Consider the following 20538-nt stretch of genomic DNA (forward strand, 5'->3'; position numbering starts at 1 on the left):
GTGTCCTCCGGCTTCCCGCTCTTACCGTCAGATAATTACCGCAGCGAAGATTGCCGGTACTGTAGCGATCCTTGCAGGCTTCCGTCGTCCTCCGTCGCACGTTCCCTCTGCCGCGATCCTGCCCCTGACGGCAGAGGAGGGGCGGGAACGTGCTGCGGAGGCTGATGGCAGCCTGTCAGGAACGCTACAGCACTGGCGCTCCTCTCTGCAGCGAGGAGCTGAAACTAAGGCCAGGGGGAAAGCTGCAAAGAAGGGGGGGAACATGCAGGCCTGGGGGGGGGGGGTAGGAGATTTGTAAACTATAGTTTTTTTTAGCTTTCAATCCTTCATTTATAACATTTTATTGAAGAAATCCAATAAATATACAATAATAAAATAATCATTACATAATAAATTTATCATATTAATTCATCACGTCATTTATTTTTCTTCAACTATAAAGAGTTTTAGCTCATGCAAAATTGTCATTTCTTTAATAAGACATTAACTGGGGTTTTTTTTTCTGCGGCCCTCCAAGTACCTACAAATCCAAGGCTTTGAGCTGGAGGAGACCACTGCACTGCACTAGTTGGATTAAGGCCGAGTTAATCCAGGCTCCAGACATCGATTGTGACGTCACAATGCCCCACCCAAGCGCTGGCTACTTTGAGTCCTAGACCCGACTAGAAGAACGCCGAGGCAGCCTCCAGCCCTCGCTATGGCGTTGCCGCCACTCCCCCCTCCTCGTCGCGCGCGAGGGGGAGGAGCGCGAGCCGCAGTGCCGGAGCCGTTAGCTCGCGCCGGGGCTGCCCGCGCTCTCCGTCGTCCTTCGCGTCTGTGGGGAGCTCTCCCTCGGAGCCCGAGGCTGCACCTGCGCCCCGCTCACCCGGTCCCGCGAGCGCCCTTGCCCACTCCCCGGCTCGGGACCGAACCCGGACTTTTGCCCGAGCGCGGAGAGGATGTGAGGGCTGCCAATCAAAGCGAGGAGGCGGAGCCGGCGCCGAGGAGCCTTTAACCAATGGGGAAAGGCAACGTCTGTTTGGCCTTCCTATGGAAGGGGATCCTGACGCTGGGATTGGTCCTTTTCTTCTACGCCTTCTCCATTGGCATCACCTTCTACAATAAGAGGCTGCTCCGGGTAGGCCCGCCGAGGTGTCTGTCTTTGGGGGTGGGCTCGTGCGCACTTAGGCACGAGCGTGCACTCTGACTACTAGTTAGGATTGCGATAGCGCCCAAAGTCGTACGCAGCGCTGTACATTTTAACATGCACTAGGCAGTCCCTGCTCAGAAGAGCTTACAATGTTGCTGTTTGTTTTTTTTAAAGACAGGACATTTCAGGGTTGGGGAGGTTATAGTGAGTCTAGGTATTTGACAGCAGTGAGGGGGAGTTAAGAGTTGAATTACTATAGAGTGTAATGCAAAGGAGCCTTTACAATAGACAGTCCCTGCTCAGAAGAGCTTACAATCTAATTTAGACAGGACATTTCAGGGTCTAGGTATCTGACAGCAGTGAGGGGGAGTTGAAGAGTTGAATTTCTATAGAGTGTAATGTGAAGGAGCCTTTACAATAGACAGTCCCTGCTCAGAAGAGCTTACAATCTAATTTAGACAGGACATTTCAGGGTCTAGGTATCTGACAGCAGTGAGGGGGAGTTTAAGAGTTGAATTTCTATAGAGTGTAATGCAAAGGAGCCTTTACAATAGACAGTCCCTGCTCAGAAGAGCTTACAATCTAATTTAGACAGGACATTTAAGGGTTGGGAAGATTATAGTGGGTCTAGGTATCTGACTGCAGTGAGGGGGAGTTAAGAGTTGAAAGCAGTTTAAAAAAAAAAAAAAAAAGTGGGCTTTTAGCTTGGGTTTTGAATACTGCCAGGGAGGCAGCGTGGCGTATTGATTCAGGCAGCGCAAGAATAATATAAAACTCAATGAAAAGAAATCAGTAACTAGAAAAACAGCAACCAGGAAGAAGATGATGGAGTGCCCACGTGTCACCAGAGCAAGTTCCCCAGGGCTCGGTTTTGTGTGAAGCATGCTTTGACTTGTAATTTTCGTAACATGGGTGGTGGACATGAGGCGAACATGGCTGCAGGCTGCAGCTTTCTTGGTAACATAAACTAACGCTGTTCCAAAACTCCACATGCTGCCATGTCCAATCTATAAGACGTGTGCTTTGTTCATAGGTTCTTTCTGTGCTCACAGCCTCTGAGCTAATAAACCCGTTCCAGAAGCTGGCATCTACCATGCTGCCTCCAATTTCTAGGGTTGCCATATGGCTTCAGAAAAAGGACAGACTGAGACATCTGGGTTTTACTTCCATTGCTTTCAATGGAAGTAAAACCCAGATGTCTCATGCCGTCCTCCTTTTTCTGAAGCCATATGGTAGCCCTAAATTAAGCAAGTCAGTCTAGGCATGCTACTGTGGTGCCAGGCTAGATGCCTCGACTCATTGCCCTGTATACGCTGGTCTTGTATGGACACAAATCTAGGACAGCAGGCTGGGTCCCCTCGCTTGCCCTCTGGCCCTTAAATGTTTTCAACTCGGTGTCTATGTATTTTGCTGGAAGAGAGTTTCTAAGGTCTTGGGACGTTGAGCAATAAATCTTGTATTCTCGCAGACGGGCCAAGTCCTTGCAGAAAGAAAAACAAACAAACTTACTTTTTTGCAGGCCAACTACAGAGTTTTTGGCTTTATTTGCCCATTAACCTTCTGAAGTCCTGTAGAGAAGACAGACAGTGAGATCCAGCAAAATACTGACTACATTATTAGTACATTATTGCTTGCAAGATAAGAACATAAGAAATGCCATTCACCGGATCAGACCCTGGGTCCATCCTGTCCGGCGACCCGCACACGCGGAGGCCAATCCCGATGTTCCCTGCCAAAGACCCTGTTTACCCGTACCCCTCAATATGTTTTGCAAGAAGGTGTGCATCCAACTTGCCCTTGAATCCTGGAATGGTGGTCTCCAACACAACCTCCTCCGGGAGAGCATTCCAAGCGTCCACCACTCACTGAGAGAAACAGAACTTTCTGATATTTGTCCTGGGCCTGGTGCCCCTCAGTTTCAGTCCATGACCCCTTGTCCAAGTCACATCATACCTAATCGGTCCTTCTAAGTAAAGACATCACGATGAGCTGATATAGCCAGCTGCTGATTAAGTAAAGAGAGGCAGTGACACCTGTTTCACTGTGAGACTCAAGAACTGACATAGTAAGGGGGCGTGGGGGGGAGGTCCGCAGGCACTCATCCTCTCTGCCCCTTCCCTTTCCTTGTACCTCTAATTTTTCCTGCGCAAGCAGCATTGTAAACTTGCTGCCTGCTTTGGTGTCGCCTCTCTCTGGCGTCGCTTCCAGGCCCAGCGCCTAGGACATGACGTCGGAGGGATAGCTGACACGATGCGGGCAGCAAGTTTGCGCTGTTGCTCTCACCTGGAAAATTAAAAAAGTACCGGGGGGGAAGGGAATGGGGGGAATGCGCCTGTGGTGGGGGAGGGGTGCTACCGCCCCTCACTACGCCACTGGACTCCAGTGTGTATCTAAAAGAGGTACGGTTACTCTCCTGCCTGCCAAGGATCCAGACTTTCCTTTGCTATTTCAACAAGTTTGTGGAGATACAAATTGGCGTAGACAAGTGGTCTCCAACTCAAACCCTTTGGAGGGCCACATTTTTGGATTTGTAGGTACTTGGAGGGCCTCAGAAAAAAAGAGTTAATGTCTTATTAAAGAAATGACAATTTATAGTTTATAAATCTTTCCATTTGGCTAAGTTTTAATAATATTGTAATTTATAGCTAAAGAGACATATGATCAAGAAACTTTTATTTTACTTTTGTGATTATGATAAACATACCGAGGACCTCAAAATAGTACATGGCGGGCCGCATGTGGGTTCCTGGGCTGCAAGTTTGAGACCACTGGCATAGGGTTATTGAAAAAGACTTGCCAGATCTCTCTGGCGGGGCCTGTGTTAAACCTTGTGAGGCACGGGGCAGAAATTTGGGAAGGGATCCTAAAGCCTGTGTGTCTTTCATATGCAGGTACACTTGAGGCCCCTATAGTAGGGTTACCATATGGGTCCAGAAAAAGGAAGACGGATAGAGACATCTGGGTTTTACTTCCATTGAAAGCAATGAAAGAAGTCTCAATCTGTCACTCCTTTTTCTGGAGCCATGTGGTAGCTCCCCCATTCTTATATCTCTCCCCCCCACTCCTTCCCTGACCCTCCATGCCACGTGTGTGCCCTCCCGCCAGGATGTTCCGAGTGCCCCGTTGCAGATGACATCCTCAGTATAGCATAGGGAGCTCAGGACAATTGCCTGTTTTCTCCCTTCTAATGCCAGCCACATTTTCTGGGTGAATGTCAGCGCTCTGACTTCTCTGCTACCTCTGCCGGGAAGCCCAGCTGTGCCATCAGTAAGATAGCAAGAGCAAGGCAAGAAAATCGACTTAATGAAACCAAAATATAAAGCAGAAGAAGGTGAGCATAAAGAAATAAGTGTTTAGACCAAAATAGGGCAGATAATTGGCTTTAATAATAATAATAATTTATTTTTGTATACCGCCATACCCAGGGAATTCTAGGCAGTTCACAACAAATAGATGAGTTACATACAGTGCAATTGAAAAAAGAAGAACATAACAAGGCAATCGAGGGGTCAAACTAGTTTACATTGACAATTTAAGTGAAGGAGGGCTAATACAGAGCACATACGGTATGTACTGTATGAGAGTACAATTGAATTTATGAGAGGGGGGAACAAAGCATATTATATGAGAGGGAGGGGGCAGGGATCTTGGAAGGGGGGAGGAGGGGGAAAAAGTAAAGAAAGGTGGGCAGTGTTGAGGGGGGGAGGGGAGAGTTAAGGATTTGGTCTGATGCAAAGAAGAGTGTTTAGGAAAAGGAGCTAACAGGAAGAGATTGACAGGTGACTAAGGGGTAGGGTTACCAGACGTCTGAGAAAACCCGGACCTGTCCTCTTTTTAGAGGACTGTCCAGGTGCCCGGACAGACTTTCCAAAACCTGGCAGTTTGTCCGGGATTTAAAAAGCCTTGATGGGCTCCAGCCGCTTCGGGAGGGCCTCTGAGCATGCGTGGATGATGTCAAACAATCTGTGCATGCTCCAAGCCCTCCAGATGCGGCTGGAGCTCGTCGGGGAAGAAGAGAGGAGGCTGTGGAAGTAGGGCTGGAAGTCGGACATGTGTCCGGGGTTTTTTGGCCCCAAATATGGTAACCTTACTAAGGGGAGGGGAGGGAATTCATCAAGCAATGTTATGGCCTTAATGCACCTTGTGCAATAAGGGAATTAATATGCATTAAATGCTTAAAGCCCATATGGTTTATTTACATCCCGCCCTTACCCAAGGTGGGTTACAAAATTATATGCATATTCGTCAACTACAGATAAAGAATACAACATAAGTTATGGGACCTGGGTCGGCCACTGATGGAAACAGGATGCTAGGCTTGATGGACCTTCGGTCTGACCTAGTATGCCAGTTCTTAAGTGAGCCAAGTATAGGATAATCAAGTCATTGTGACATCACTGATGAGTTTGGCTCATAGGCATTGGTGGAATGAGACACTATGACATCACAATCTTAGCTCTGGAATGTTGCTACTCTTTGGGTTTCTGCCGGGTACTTGGGACCTGGGTCGGCCTCTGTTGGAAACAGGATACTGGGCTTGACTGACCTTCACTCTGTCCCAATATGGTAATTCTTATGTTCTTCTTCGGTACTTTATGTTTGCAATGGGGGAGGCAGCAGAGGGAAAAGCAGCAATTGCCTCTTGCATGTGTCTGAGTTAACCACAGTCTTCCTTCTTCTTCTTTGCTTTCTTGCCCACAGAATTTTCATTTCCCACTCTTCATGACCCTGGTGCACATGGCAATGATCTTTGCCATGTCTGCGATAAGCAGATTATTGATGCAGTGTTGGACCAGGAGGTCAAGGGTTGTTCTGTCTTGGACTGAATACCTCAAAAGAGTAGCTCCGACCGGTAAGTTGAGTTCTGCTTTAGGAAAGGAGCCAGATCAACCTTGCATGTATTCATTAACTGTACCACGTGAGTGAGCTGATAGAAAGCAAGGGTACAACAGTAAAAATACCCTAAATGTTCTTCAGCCAGGAAACGTTTGGATAGGAAGAATGGTGAGAATTAGTGCACACAGTTCACCCGGCCTTTGCAGCTGAAATCAAATAAAGATGTATATGTTCTCCTCTTTGAGCCAAACGATGAGATCAGGGATTCCCAGACCTGTTCTAGGGGAACTCCAGCCAGCCAGGTTTTCAGGATATCCACAATGAAGATGCATGACATTGATTTGCTTAAGCTTCCTTCTTGGTATGCAAGTCTATCTCATGAATATTCATTGTGGATATCCTGAAAACTAGACTGGCTGGAGTTCCCCCAGGACAGGCTTGGGAATCACTGGACTAGATCCATAGATGGTACTGATTGTCTCTCTTTTTTTTTTTTTTTTTAAATAAGAGCTTTATTAGAATTAGAAATGAAATAGGCAAACAACAAATGCCAGCAAAAACTCGCACAAAGTACCATAAGTACAACCATTAGAAAAAACATGGAGACAACCCAAAAACTATACAGTGCAAGAACTACCACCCCCCACACAAGCAGAAAGAACCCCCCTCCCCCGGCAACAGATCACAAAGCCCACACCTCAGACTAAAAGAAAAGGTCATCAAGCACAGAACAGAAAAGCAGTCAAAAGAGATACACCCAGAAAGCCAGCATCAAAAAGACCCATAACCCACCCGAGCCTGGACAGAGCACCCAGCTCAAACCCCACCAGGGAGCCCTACAAAGCATATGTCCTAAAACGGTGCCAAATAGAGGCATATCCATGCCGTTTACCATGCTGCAGAGCCGTAAGTTGGTAAAGAAGCTGCCATTTCAGCAGGTGCCTCTCCACCAAGTGCCAGGTGAGGGGCTGTACCTGATTCCAAGAGGAAGCTAAGACCAACCTGGCTGCAGTAAAAGCCAGCTTACAAAACAGGGAGTCGCCCCAATCCAGATCCAATTGATTTTTTTTTATTTATTTATTTATTTATTTAGATTTATATCCCGTTCTCCCAGTAGCTCAGAACGGTCTACAAGTAAACATACATAGTAGAAGTAGTTAGGCAAATAAATGTGCAATAGGTTTAGATGTTTGGACATACAAGATTGTGCAGTATTTATCAGGTTACAGACAATTTTTCAGAGTACAGACAATTTATCAGAGTACAGACTAAGAGAGGTCTATACTGAAATTTAGGAGAAGTTAAATAGAGGAGAGAAGAGAGAGGTGGGTTTTAAGGGGGGGTGTAGACTGAGGGGGATCTTTTGTTGAAGAGGAGGGTCTTTACCATTTTACGGAATGTCAATAAAGAGTTCTGTTGCCTGAGTTGGGGGGGGAGTTTATTCCAAAGATGTGGGATGAAGTGGCTGTAGGATCGTTTGCGGGCAGTTTCTGAGAGGAGGGACCTTCCAGGGGGAATGCATAGGCGTATTTCCGATTTTGAGCGGAGGGTGCGAGTGGGGGTGTAGATGGGAAGCTTAGATTTTATGTAGGAGGGGGTGGTGGCATAAATTCTCTTGTGGGCTACTGCTAGGGCCTTGAAAGCACAGCGCTGGCTAATTGGGAGCCAGTGTTCAGCGCAGAGTGCAGGGGAGACGGGATCATGGTAGTTGAGGTTGTGTAGGAGGCGGATAGCTGCATTTTGGACACGTTGGAGGCGTTTGAGATTATTTTTGGTTAGTCCATTAAATAGGGAGTTACAGTAATCCATTCTGGAGAGAACATATGCGTAGAGGAGTTGGGCGAGGTCAGGTGTGGAGATGTAGGGTTTGATCCTTTTCAGTTGGCGGAGGTAGTAGAAGGAGGTGGAGATTACTTGGGATATGTGGGCGGCTAGGGATAGGTGTCCATCTAAGGTTACTCCTAGGCTGCGTACCTGATCTGTTGCTGTTAGTAGAGTGGAGTCCCATGCTAGGGTAGGACGTGTGAATTTGGTGCTTTTTTTCCTGATCCAAAATAAAAGAGTATGTCGCCAGTCTACCTGGATCGGCATACCTGATTGTCTCTTTTACCTACTGTACACCGATGTACACTTAAATCTTTCAGACTTGCATTTAAGAGATTAAATAATAATATCCTGGCTAACCACTCACTGTGATGTGCCCTGTCACTAAGGGTTTTTTTTCCCCTCTAGACTGTCCTTTATTAAGATTGTAGTTCTTTTTCTGTTTTGTATTGTTTTTTTGTTTGTTTGTTTTTATAAATCTTTATTGATATTTCAAACTTTATAATGTATACAATTTAAACATCAGAAAAAACTATATGAAAATACATTATTTTAATCCCCTTCTTATCCTAATTATAATCAGTAATCTTATATATTATACTATTTGAATAATATTAAAAGAAATAATACACCCCCCACCCTCCAACCTCCCCTGGATGTGCAATATAATCTACTATCATTATAATGTAACAAAGTTAGTTAATGGACCCCATATCCTTTTGTATTGTTATTGTACAACCAATAAAAGATGAAACTGGAATTCAGGTATTACAAATCTGTAAATAGGGATGGGTGAGAGAGGCAGCAGGCCAGGAGTCAGCAAGCTTGGAGCATGTCCAGCAGTACATAAATACCGTGTTTCCCCGAAAATAAGACAGTGTCTTATATTAATTTGGGGTCCAAAAAACGCACTAGGGCTTACTTTCTGGGATATCGTATTTTTTTCCATGTACAACAGTCATCTCTCCCTTCCTCTCCTCCACCCCAATTTTCCTCTTTCCTTTCTCCCCCTCCCCCATGTGAAGCATCTTTCCTCCCCTCTCACCCATCCCTTTGTGCAGCAGAACCCCACCGACCCTCCCACCGTGAGACTGACTTACCTCTGCTCCGAGGCCTCCTAAAGCAGCAAAGATGGGGGTTGCTGAATCAACGAGTCTAATTTTTTTTCAGCAAATCAGGCAGCACTAGTGTCAAGGATGGAGTTGGGGGGAGGAGCTTCCTTATTTTTGTGGTAGGGCTTATATTAGGAGCATCCTTAAAAATCAAGCTAGGGCTTATTTTCAGGATAGGCCTTATTTTCGGGGAAACAGGGTAGCCAGAAAACATGGTTCCAAGGTGAGAGCAGTGGAACAAACATTGTTGCATACCCTGAGAGCTTAATTGTGGCTTTGCAATATTACAATTGGAAATGAGAAAGGACAGACAAGCTGGGCCTGCTGTGAATCCATATCCTGACAGCAAAACTATCCAGTTCATGGATTAATGGGAGCAGTGGTGCAGGGAGGGTGGGGCAGACCACCCTGGGCACCGTCTTGCTGTGGGCACTGGCACCTCTCTTCCTCTCTGCCCTCGGTCCTTCCCTGCCCCTCCCCCGCTGTGCACACTCCTTCCCCTGCACCTCTAACTCTTCACCGGCACGAGCAGCAGCGCCAACCTGCTGCTTGCACTGGCCTTGGTTCTCCCTCTGGGACCAGGAAGTGACATCAGAGGGAGAGCCGAGGCCGGCGCGGGCATCAGGTTGGAGATGCTGATTGTGCCAGCGAAGGGAAAGAAGTATGGGGGAAGGGAAGAGGAGTGAGCACACACGGCAGGGGAGGCGGAGAAGGGGCAGAGAGGAGATTGAGGAGGCGCCACCCACCCTCGTTATGTCACTGAATGGGTGCCTTTTAACTTCTCTCATATTAGAACAACTGAAACATTTTACAGATTGTACAACCTCGCTTCTTTCTCGAAATCTCAAGTCATTCCGCTGTTGAATATTTAGTGTTTTTCTTTGTGTTTTAGCTTTGGCAACTGCGCTGGACATTGGATTATCAAATTGGAGCTTCCTGTACATCACCGTCTCCCTGTGAGTGGCGTGGAGCTTTTGTCATCTGGCAATGTCCTTCCTCGTGTGTAGGCAAAGCTGGCTAGACTTTTGGGATAAGTATTAAAGGGAAAGTCTGTCAGGAAATCTCTTAGATTAAGCTGAATTGTTTCTTTCCATACCAAAAGAGTTTGAAAACTGTGAGCAATTACGGAAAATGTAAAAAGAGAGGAAGGGCAAAGGTTTATAGTACTCTTTTAATTCTCACCTTTGCGTCTGGGCAGCTGTATAATTTCATCCTGTGCATTGTGGGGTTTTCAGTCATCAAGTTCTACATTGTGGACAGCAGTGGGCAAATAGTTTCCAGCACACCAAAATGAGGATAAATCAAGCATAAGTTACTATCAGCTCTTTTCTGGAAACGATATCCTAGGAGTTGGGTTTGATCATACAAACACAGAACATGGTGGCAGCTAACGAAGACCTATCCAGTTTGCCACTTCAAAACACCTACTGTGCTATTTAAATTCATAGAAACATGATGGCAGATAAAGGCCAAATGGCCCATCTAGTCTGCCCATCCACAGTAACCATGATCTCTTCCTCTCTCTACGAGATCCCACTTGCCTATCCCAGGCTTTCTTGAATTCAGACAGTCACTGTCTCCACCACTTCTCCCGGGAGACTGTTCCACGCATCTACCACCCTTTCTGTAAAAAAGTATTTCCTTAGATTACTCCGGAGCCTATCACCTCTTAACTTCATCCTATGCCTTCTTATTCCAGAGCTTCCTTTCAAATGAAAGAGACTCAACTCAATCACATTTGCATTATATAGGTATTTAAACGTCTCTCAAGAAAAATTATAGAGTAATAGAATAACCTCAAAAATCAATCTGCAAAAATATCACTCGCAAGAGATGGGCTACACCCCCCCCAATAAACATTTCATAACAAAGTGGAGAAAAAGCCTCAAAATTTTCATAAGCAGCAGACAACTCTCAATAATAGTTTAAAGGAATTGTTGGAGGAATTGGGCATGGATTCTGGACATTTCATCTGACTGGTACCGTGGTGTTTCCATCTGAAGTCTGGCCAGACATCTTCAATCAATTAATCACGGCGTTTCAGACCATGGTTCCCAAGCTAAGTAAAACTTTTTGTTTTTGCTTTTCCTGTGCACAGTGATGGGTATATTACCCTTTTGATAATTACATTCCTGTGGTGGTGGAGTTTTTTGCCAGTGATAGTAAATTAAGCAGATTTGAACTTTAAACTATTATTGAGAGTTGTCTGCTGCTGTTTATGAAAATTTTGAGGCTTTTTCTCCACTTTGTTATGAAATGTTTAGCTTTCGCTGTCACCTTTTCAACCTGTTTGGCCACCTTAAGATCATCACATACAATCCCACCCAAGTCCCGCTCTTCAGTTAAAGAAAGGCTATAAGAAACAAACCACCTAATATTCAGCACTGTGATAGCCTCAGGAGTAATCAAAGAAAATACTTTTTTACAGAAAGGGTGGTAGATGCATAGAATAGTCACCTGGTAGAGGTGGAGGCAAAGACTGTGTATGAATTCAAGAACGTGTGGGATCTCTTAGAGAGAGGAGGAGATCATGGATGCTGTGGATGGGCAGACTGGATTTGGCCTTTATCTGCCATCATGTATGTTGCTATTTGTAAAGCCGCCTGGGTATCTTTTACATAAAATAAATCAATCAATCATGGCAGAAAATGATGACATTTTGGAGACGACTTGGATGCTTTTGACAGCTAGAAAATGAAAGAAACTTAGATTAAACGTCCCTTATCAGAAACAGGATAAAGGGTATATTAGTTGATGAAGATACTGGATTAGCAAGAGAAGTAGACCAGGGGGGCTACATGGTGAAAGCAGAGAGAATGAGTGAATGAGACCAGTGGAGAAAGCCATAAAGATGGAATATCCCCAAGTAGGCCTAAAATTGACAGCAAGGCCAGATAAATGCAATTGACGTTTAGATTAGATGACTGCCAAATACGATGAGATCCAAGATGGCCGCAGCAGCCTGCTGCTGAGAGACGCTGCCAAATCTTTCTCTCTCCTAGTGAGAACTTCCCATAGCTATGCCAAAAAGGAGGGGTAAGAGCATCGGCAGTGCCTCCAGACGTCCAGCAGTATCTTCTATCGACTCCATCGATGAACTTTTGCAGCGTCTACAACAGGGATCAGCATTGTCGGGGCTTCGCTAATTGGAGACACGGGTGGGGATTGATGCCGTGGTTGATCTCCTGGGCTTGACGCCACCTTGAGCCACAACATCAGAGCACCGCCCCCGCAGCCTCAGAGAACAAGCTCTACACTTGAGCTTGACATGTCCCAGAGGGCAGTGTTTGAGCCACAGGAGGCCGGTGAGGGCTTGTTAATGGACCCCGAAGGGATTTTGGTATCCCCGCAGAGACGGCCTAAGGAAGGGATAACAACGAAGGCGGACCAAGGCAGACAAGAGGTATGCCTGGGAACTGAGAAAGCTTCTTTGCCACTTGTAACTTTTTCAACAGTAACTAGTCCACCCAAGGTTGCTTTGGATGCCTTGTGGGATCTTGTGGTAAATTTGGGAAAATCGATTGCACCACAAATAAATGAATTAGGGGAGAAATTGAATGTACAGGCAAAAGAACTCCTTACCCTAAAACAAGATACTTTAACAACTAAAAGTGACTTACAAAAAACTTCTAGAGAGGTAACTTCAGTCAAGAAAATTCAGGAAGCAACGCTAACAGATAATATTTCTCTAAGGAAGAAATTGGAAGTACTGGAAAACCAAAGTAGAGCTAATAATTTAATATATTGAATTTTCCAAAGATTCCTATTGTCACTCCATTAGAAATGCTACACAAGTACTTTAAAGAGATCTTAAATGTACCGGAGCAATCTATACCTCCCTTTGTTCGGGTCTATTATCTTCCACAGAAAAAAGATCAGCAAGAACCTGGAAGTGAAAATCAACAAGAGACCCCACTAGATGTTTCCAACTTATTGGAAGCATCCGATGCTTCTCTTTCTTCTCCTGTTACATTTTTGTTGACGGTAGCTCTTTTAAGAACATAAGAATTGTCGCTGCTGGGTCAGACCAGTGGTCCATCGTGCCCAGCAGTCTGCTCACGCGGCAGCCCTCTGGTCAAAGGCCAGCGCCCTGAGATTAGCCCTGCCTGCATACGTTCCGATTCATCAGTAACTTGTCTAACTTTGTCTTGAATTCCTGGAGGGTGTTCTCCCCTATGACAGAATCCGGAAGAGTGTTCCAGTTTTCTACCACTCTCTGGGTGAAGAAGAACTTCCTTACGTTCGTACGGAATCTATCCCCTTTCAATTTTAGAGAGTGCCCTCTCATTCTCCCTACCTTGGAGAGGGTGAACAACCTGTTCTTATCTATTACGTCTATCCCCTTCAGTACCTTGTTTCGATCATGTCCCCTCTCAATCTCCTCTGTTCGAGGGAGAAGAGGCCCGGATTCTCTAATCTGTCGCTGTACGACAACTCCTCCAGCCCCTTAACCATCTTAGCCTCTCTTCTCCGGACTCTTTCGAGTAGTACCGTGTACTTCTTCATGTACGGTGACTAGTGCTGGATGCAGTGCTCCAGGTGAGGGTGGTGCATAGCCCGGTACAGCGACATGATAACCTTCTCTGATCTGTTCGTGTCCCCCTTCTTGATCCCCCTTCTTTATCATTCCTAGCATTCTGTTCGCCCTTTTTACCGGATAAAGAATGGATTTTAAGGATGTTTTTTCAGAATAGATCCAAGGAGTTTTTGGGACATAAAATCCAAATGTTTCCTGATGTCTCAAGGGAGACCCAAAAAAGGAGACGACAGTTTTTGATTTTGAGACCAGGTGTTCTCCACTTAAGATTTCCTTGCAAGTGTGTGATTAGATGTCAGTCTTTAAAGTATGTTTTCCTGGAACCATCACAGTTATCCAGTTTCTTATCTCTTAAAACACCCTGGGAGAGAAGAGAAATAACATCATATCTGAATGAATAAGAATCCCACTCAACAGTAGACTGTAGATTTCTTGACTCTTTTCAAAAATCTAACACCTCCCGCTCTTTGGTTCTTTAACTTCCTAGCTCCTTTCCTATAACCCTTCATTGTAGCTCCTTTTCAACCTAACCCTGTAAACTGTGCCAAACGCTACGCTTGTGGAGATGGCGCGGTATACAAACCTAAGGTTTAGTTTAGTTTAGTTTATCAGCCTTTGTTCTTTTTTTCTTTCACTGAATTAATCTTGGATCTTTACATTGAGGACTTGAGATAGATTAAGGCAGGGGTGTCAAAGTCCCTCCTCGAGGGCCGCAATCCAGTCGGGTTTTCAGGATTTTCTCAATGAATATTCATGAGATCTATTAGCATACAATGAAAGCAGCGCTAGACTGTTGTGCAACTCTCAGTTTGAAGCCTCTCTGACTAGATGATCATGGACTAATGAACTAAGATCCAGTTTGGGATAAAATTAATCACAATGACTGTAGTGTGTGTGTGAAAGTTGGGAAGTGAGTGTGAGTTGACGGGGATTAGGTTCACTGACTAAATTATTCTGATATTTATTAATAAATTAAGTATTGATAAGTTGTATTGTAATGAAATGAATTGTGGGAGATAATATTAAAATTGAATTGATTTGATTTGAATTGAATTGATTAAGATTTAATAGCTGGTTTTAAGAATTTGAGTTATCCAATAGGCAGCAATTTAATTAATTGGGGAAAAAAAAACCAAGCTTAGGCTTTAAGCATATTCATTAGGGATATCTTGAATACCTGTCTTAGGGTCCCCCAGGACACGTTTTTAGAAAGTTGTGATATAAAAATGTGTTTTTCTTGTCCTCTCTTTCTCTTCCTGTTTCTCAGATACACCATGACCAAGTCCACGTGTGTTCTCTTTATCTTGTTCTTTTCGCTGCTGTTTAAATTGGAGGAAATGGTGAGTCCTTTCTGGGAATTCTGCTTTTGACATTGCGCCTGAAAGGTGATGGACGGGGCCTGTTCCTGGTCTAAAAGAAGCTCCAGGCAGTCCACGGAGGTCCCCTCTGATCTTGGAATGACACAGGTGGCTCCTTTAATGTAGGATGAGCGCTTACGTATCTCACTGCTGCTTTTGTGACAGTGTCCACAGTACTAAATTGGGGAAAAAAAACATGTATAGGCTGGAGAAAAGTAAAAATTTACAAAAATACAGGTAGCCCACGGCTTAGTGGCGTAGTAAGGGGGGCTGGGACGGACTGCCTCGGGCATCGTCTTGATGGGGGCGTCGACACCTCTCCATCCCGCCCCGCCACACTCGTGCCATCCCTCACTCCCCCCTACCTCTGTAGACCTTCGCCAGCGCAAGCAACTTCTCCTGCCTCTTGCTCACGCCGGCCTGGTTTCCCCTCTGAATCACTTCCAGGTCGCGGGGCCAGGCAGTGACATCAGAGGGAAACCCAATGCTGGTTCGAGCGGCTGGAGAAGCCACTCTTGCTGACGAAGATTTACCAAAATACGTGCAGAGAAGGGAAAGTGTGAGTGTGGAGAAGGGGGGCATGAAAGGAGCGGTGGGGGGGGGAAAGGAGGGCACAGGGGTGGATACCACCGCCCCGGGCACCTCCTATCCTCGCTACGCCACTGCCACAGCTCTACCGACAATAATATCTACTGTAATGACAGAAATTAAACAACTAATGAATATATTATTGTCATTATGCTCACATATAAATCATCTGCTAAACAGAAGCCACACTAAATTCATAAATTTATATTTTCCATCTATTTCTTGTGTAATATGTTGTACCCTCACTTTTTTTTTAAATTCTTTATTAATTTTCAAACTTTGACAATGTATTACAATTAATATAACTTTTAACAGATTGCATAAAATACACCATATTACACACATTATTAAAGAAAACATCCATTTTCCCCCTCCTCCCAATTATTAATATATTAAATCATATTATTTATTACAATATTATATTTAAATATTTTTAAACTCTTCCAAATACTTTCCCCACTCCTCCCCCTACCCTGGATGTGTAAGGAAATCTAAGAAATAAAAGATCTCTCTCTATTATTGTATGTTAACAAATGCAGTCAACGGGCTCCATACTTTATTAAATATATTGCTAAGACCCAAGCATTCCGCATTCATTCTTTCATATTTATATGTATTACACACACTTGCCCACCAGAATGTGTCGTTAAGTCTGTCATAACATTTCCAGTTCCTTGTGATCATTTGGATCATTTTTGCATTCTGTAATTCGCTGATTGTTCAGCCCTCTTCGATGTGAACCGCCTAGAAGTCATCTGACTACGGCGGTATAGAAGAATAAAGTTGTTATTATAATATCTGGAGGAGTGGTTCTCAACCTTTCTTCTTCTTGTGACATTCCTGACAAACTGTTCATGTGTGTGACATACTGGACACTAAAATCCACAGCTGAACCAAAAAAAAAAACCCCCAAACCTCTTAAATATTTCATTGTGGTTTTTTTTTTGTTTTTTATTTTTAGTTCAATAATTTTATTGAATATTATAAGAAATATAAACAGAAAGCAGCTCAAACACATGTTAAAAACGATGAAAGGGAAATATAAATACAACATATTCTTAAACAGAATTTATTTTACTTTTAACAACAGGTTATGAAACAAAGAAGTTTTGATTTTCACTTTATCCATAAGAAATCTGGGGCGGATCCCTGCGGGATTGTGTAGTCTACAAACCTAGAGAATATATACCTTAATCATACAAAACAACAGCAGCACACAATTGCTCTACTGCCAGATATTGTGAAGTAACATAAAACCCTGATTGTGGTCCACTTTTGTGATAAAGGAACAAGGGCCCGACACGGCCCGTGTTTCGATGAACACATCTTCCTCAGGGGTCCGAAGAAATCCTATATGGGCCACAATAACATGCTACAAAACCAAATCTCAAAGTAAAGCAGGGATGCCTTGAGAAACTGCGTATCAGCGGACCCCCCCCTCGCCCCCCCTTCCTACGCCACTGCCCGGCACTGAATATTTGGGGCTAATTTGGCCAGCCACATTTTAAAAAAATGCTAACTACTGCAAGCGGAATATCTACCCTAAAGGAACCCCAGGCAGCGGCAGGAGGGCCGAATCCCCCTTCCATGACGTGGCTTGGCCGACTGCTGAGAACGACTGCATGAAACATTCCTCTATTGCTCATCGTTGGCAGGTGGTGCTGTAGCATCCTGTTTTCTCACACAGGTTTTGGTCTTTCAGCAATAATCTTGTGAATTTTCTGACATGCTCCACCTTTTCTGTCTCCCCCCTCTACAGAGGGCAGTGCTGATCCTGGTGGTTTTGCTCATCGCTGGTGGACTCTTCATGTTTACCTACGAGTCTACGCAGTTCAACGTGGAGGGTTTTCTCCTAGTGCTTGCAGCTTCCTTCCTTGGTGGTATCCGCTGGACCCTCACCCAGATCCTGCTGCAGAAGGAAGAGCTGGGTACGTGTGTGTTTTTGGAGGGGGGGGTTGAGAAAAGAGACGGGTGCTTTTCTTTAAGGGTCCTAGCTGTAAGTGGATCCAGTTTTTAGTTTCTAAGAATCCTATGCACGTCATCTCCTCCTGTCCCTTGGCCACGATTCTCCAATGTCCCGATTTTCCAAGATCTGAGCCCTAAAGGGACCATGCACGCTTTATTTCCACAGTGTTAAAGGGCTTCTTTCTCACAACAGCTTTCTTTCAGGTCTTCAGAACCCAATTGATGCCATGTACCATTTCCAGCCTCTGATGTTTCTTGGACTTTTCCCTTTGTTTCTCATCATTGAAGGTATTTGCACAGTTCTGGAATATTGGGAGGGTTGGAGATGTAGCGGCTTCCTGGTGAAATCTCTCATTCAGTATCAATATGTCTCAGGATCTTTATGTGGGGGTGTTACTGGAGCGAATTTTTTTTTTTTTTGCTGCAAGGTACCAAATTTGAACTAGAGAGCTGCATGGGAATGTGGATTGTGGAAATCTTGCGGATGGAAAAAAAAATTGCTGTGGGATTCCCGCAGGAGTGTAGTCAAAAATCTTTGGTAACTCCAGAATGAGGCTTGGAATGCACTGAGTGAGCCAATTGGAGCATGGGATGTATGGAGAGGGAGAGTTGGAGCACCAGAATGAGGCTTGGAATGCCTTGAGAGGCAGCCGGAATACCAGGCTGAGACTTGGAACACTCATTGGTTGAATAGTGAATACCATCCAAAAAAAAACATGGGAGGATGTTGGGGTTGAGAGGAAATAAATAATAGCATTGACTCCTGTGGGTACGGGCAAGGATGGAAGAGATTAATTGTGGGGGGTGGAATGGAGTTTAGCGGGTATGAGTGGGTTTGGGTTATTCCATTGAGGATGGATGAAACTTCTGTCCCTGTGCAACTCCCTAATTTGAACTGGTCCAAGAAATTCAAGAAACGGTAGCATTTAGGATTTCAGGCAGCAGCAACTTTATCTCCCTTGGCCTTCTTTAAATTGAAAATGCAGAAAATGACCAGCGGTAAGGATTACAGGCCTGGTGTGGTTGGCCTATTTCTGATACAGTCTTGCAGGGCCTGCCTGGTCTCAGGCTTTTACTGTCTCATATCTTTTTGCTGTTTTGGTCTCCAGTCCAGCAAGAAAAATCTTTCATCGGAGAGAGAGAGAGAGAGAGCTCTTCACAGTGCACAGTGAGACCCCACTACTCTCACTGAATTTGAGTGTGCTGTGCAGAAGCTGACATTCAAAGATGAATTCGACTTGCTTTAGGAAACATTTGGACGTTCACTATAAAAAGACCTGGATAGCAGCAATCTTGGCGGCTGGGCCGAGGCTTTTGGAGTGCAATGAAGGGCTCATTGTGGTTCTGTTCTGACTTTGGATCCTTCGGAAAATTTGTTAAAAACCCATCTATTTGTTAAAGCCTTTTACAAGTAAGAAGATATTGGGGGGGGGTCTTTTACTAAGGCGCGCTGGCCGATTTAGCACGCACTAAATGCTAACGCGTCCGTAGAATATAATGGGCGTGTTAGCATTTAGGGCACGCTAAGTCAGCTAGCGGGTCTTAGTAAAAGACCCCCGTTGCTAGGTCTCTCAAAATGACCAAAATTGATCTGGGCACTGATATTTTTTACGATTTTCAATTGTGCATAGATGTTGGAATTTGTATGTCTTTTATATTATGTATGTGAACTTGTAATCCACCTAGTTATCCTCTATAATAAAACCCTTACCCGCGCATTCGCAGTTGAAACGGCGTGATCCCTGCCACCGTGATTTGTGCTTCGGTGCCATGTTCCATTTGCAGTGTGCGTCGGCTTGCGGCGCGTGCAGTGGCTTATGGTGCATGTGGCGGTAAGAGCAATGGCAGGAGGGTTCACCGCCGAGAGCAATGGCAGGAGGGTTCACCGCCGAGTTCAACGGCAGGAGGGTGTCCTTCAGCCTGGACAAAGCGGACAGGGTGCGGGTGCTGCGAGGCGTCCGGCTGCTACTGCTGCACAGGGAAGTGGAGGGGGAGAGGGAAAAGGGGCTGCTTTGGGGGGGAGGGATGTGCAGGAGGGCAGGCAGCAATCTTGGTTTGCTCGGGGGGCCAGGGAGAGTGACAGAGAGACAGACAGAAAGAAAGACAAACAGACAAGGGGCCAGGGAGAGACACAGACAGAAAGAATAACAAACAGACAGGGAGCCAGAGAGACAGACAGACAGACAGCCAGTGGCCAAGGAGTGAGAAAAAAAGAAAGACAGACAGCGGCTAAGGAGACAGAAAGAAAGACAGACAGACAGACACATCTATTCTAGTACCCGTTAATGTAATGAGCTTAAAGACTAGTTTTTAAAATAAATAAATAAAGTGTAGAATATATACAAACACTCAGCAGAAACAAAGAAAAATCCAACATGTCTGTAATAAACAGGTCGAATAAAAACAAAAAAAAAAAGAAAGAACTGTCGAGAATGTACAAGTCACAGGAACTTTATTCAAATGTCAATCAAATATGTTCCGAAGGATGGCTCTCGTGCATAGGGACCAGACCCAACACAGTCTGTGTTTCGGAGAAACATTCCTTCCTTGTTCTATGCTCCACTAGTTGAGAACCACATGAATAACAATGGTATTGAGTAAACACCGAAAACACTCCTAAGTTGGGGGTTTTTCTTGTCTTTTATCTATGCAAACACTCCCCAGCTTCTCTTTCATTAACCTCCCTGTTAAAAGCTCCAGGACAGCTTGTTTTCTTGCGATCAGTGCTTTGGACTTTTTCTGCATCAGCACTGTGCGTTAGTGCTTTATTGGTTAAATGTCTCTCCCAAAGCCTTGGCTTCAGCCCCCGTCTCTCTGCTTTTCTTGTCACATACAGGCCTACATGTCGCCACTTCAGAGAAGTTATTCAGGTCCAGCAATCTGGACCTGCTACTACCTTTGCTTGGAAATCTTTCTCTAGGCGGATTCCTGGCATTTGGGCTGGGATTCTCGGAGTTCCTTCTGGTCTCGAAGACCTCAAGCCTCACTCTCTCCATCGCTGGAATTTTCAAGGTAATGTTTCTGACTCCTTTAGCCCAGGGGTGCCCACACTTTTTGGGCTTGCGAGCTACTTTTAAAATGACCAAGTCAAAATGATCTACCAACAATAAAATTTTTAAAAACCACAAAGCACAGTGTACACAGAGAAAATGTTAATTATCAGTTATATTCCAGGTTTTTTCAAAGAGG

General features: G+C 44.8%; 1 protein-coding gene across 3 annotated transcripts in view; it reads left to right on the forward strand.

Moving 5' to 3' along the window:
* The first annotated feature begins 697 nt into the window (after positions 1-697).
* The window catches only part of SLC35C2 (solute carrier family 35 member C2), a 31490-nt gene continuing 11649 nt past the window's right edge, over positions 698-20538 (forward strand). For all 3 annotated transcript variants that reach the window (XR_004536517.1, XM_033915017.1, XM_033915016.1), the window contains exons 1-7: positions 698-1117; positions 5831-5981; positions 9794-9857; positions 14706-14778; positions 17144-17312; positions 17554-17637; positions 20186-20361. Coding sequence is in view for 2 of the 3 variants with exons in the window: in XM_033915017.1 (XP_033770908.1) it covers positions 998-1117; positions 5831-5981; positions 9794-9857; positions 14706-14778; positions 17144-17312; positions 17554-17637; positions 20186-20361 (837 nt within the window). In the remaining variant the exon portion in view is untranslated. The remainder of the gene's footprint in view (positions 1118-5830; positions 5982-9793; positions 9858-14705; positions 14779-17143; positions 17313-17553; positions 17638-20185; positions 20362-20538) is intronic.

The sequence above is a fragment of the Geotrypetes seraphini genome, chromosome 11 (genome assembly GCF_902459505.1).
Source record: "Geotrypetes seraphini chromosome 11, aGeoSer1.1, whole genome shotgun sequence".
Classification (NCBI taxonomy): domain Eukaryota; kingdom Metazoa; phylum Chordata; class Amphibia; order Gymnophiona; family Dermophiidae; genus Geotrypetes; species Geotrypetes seraphini.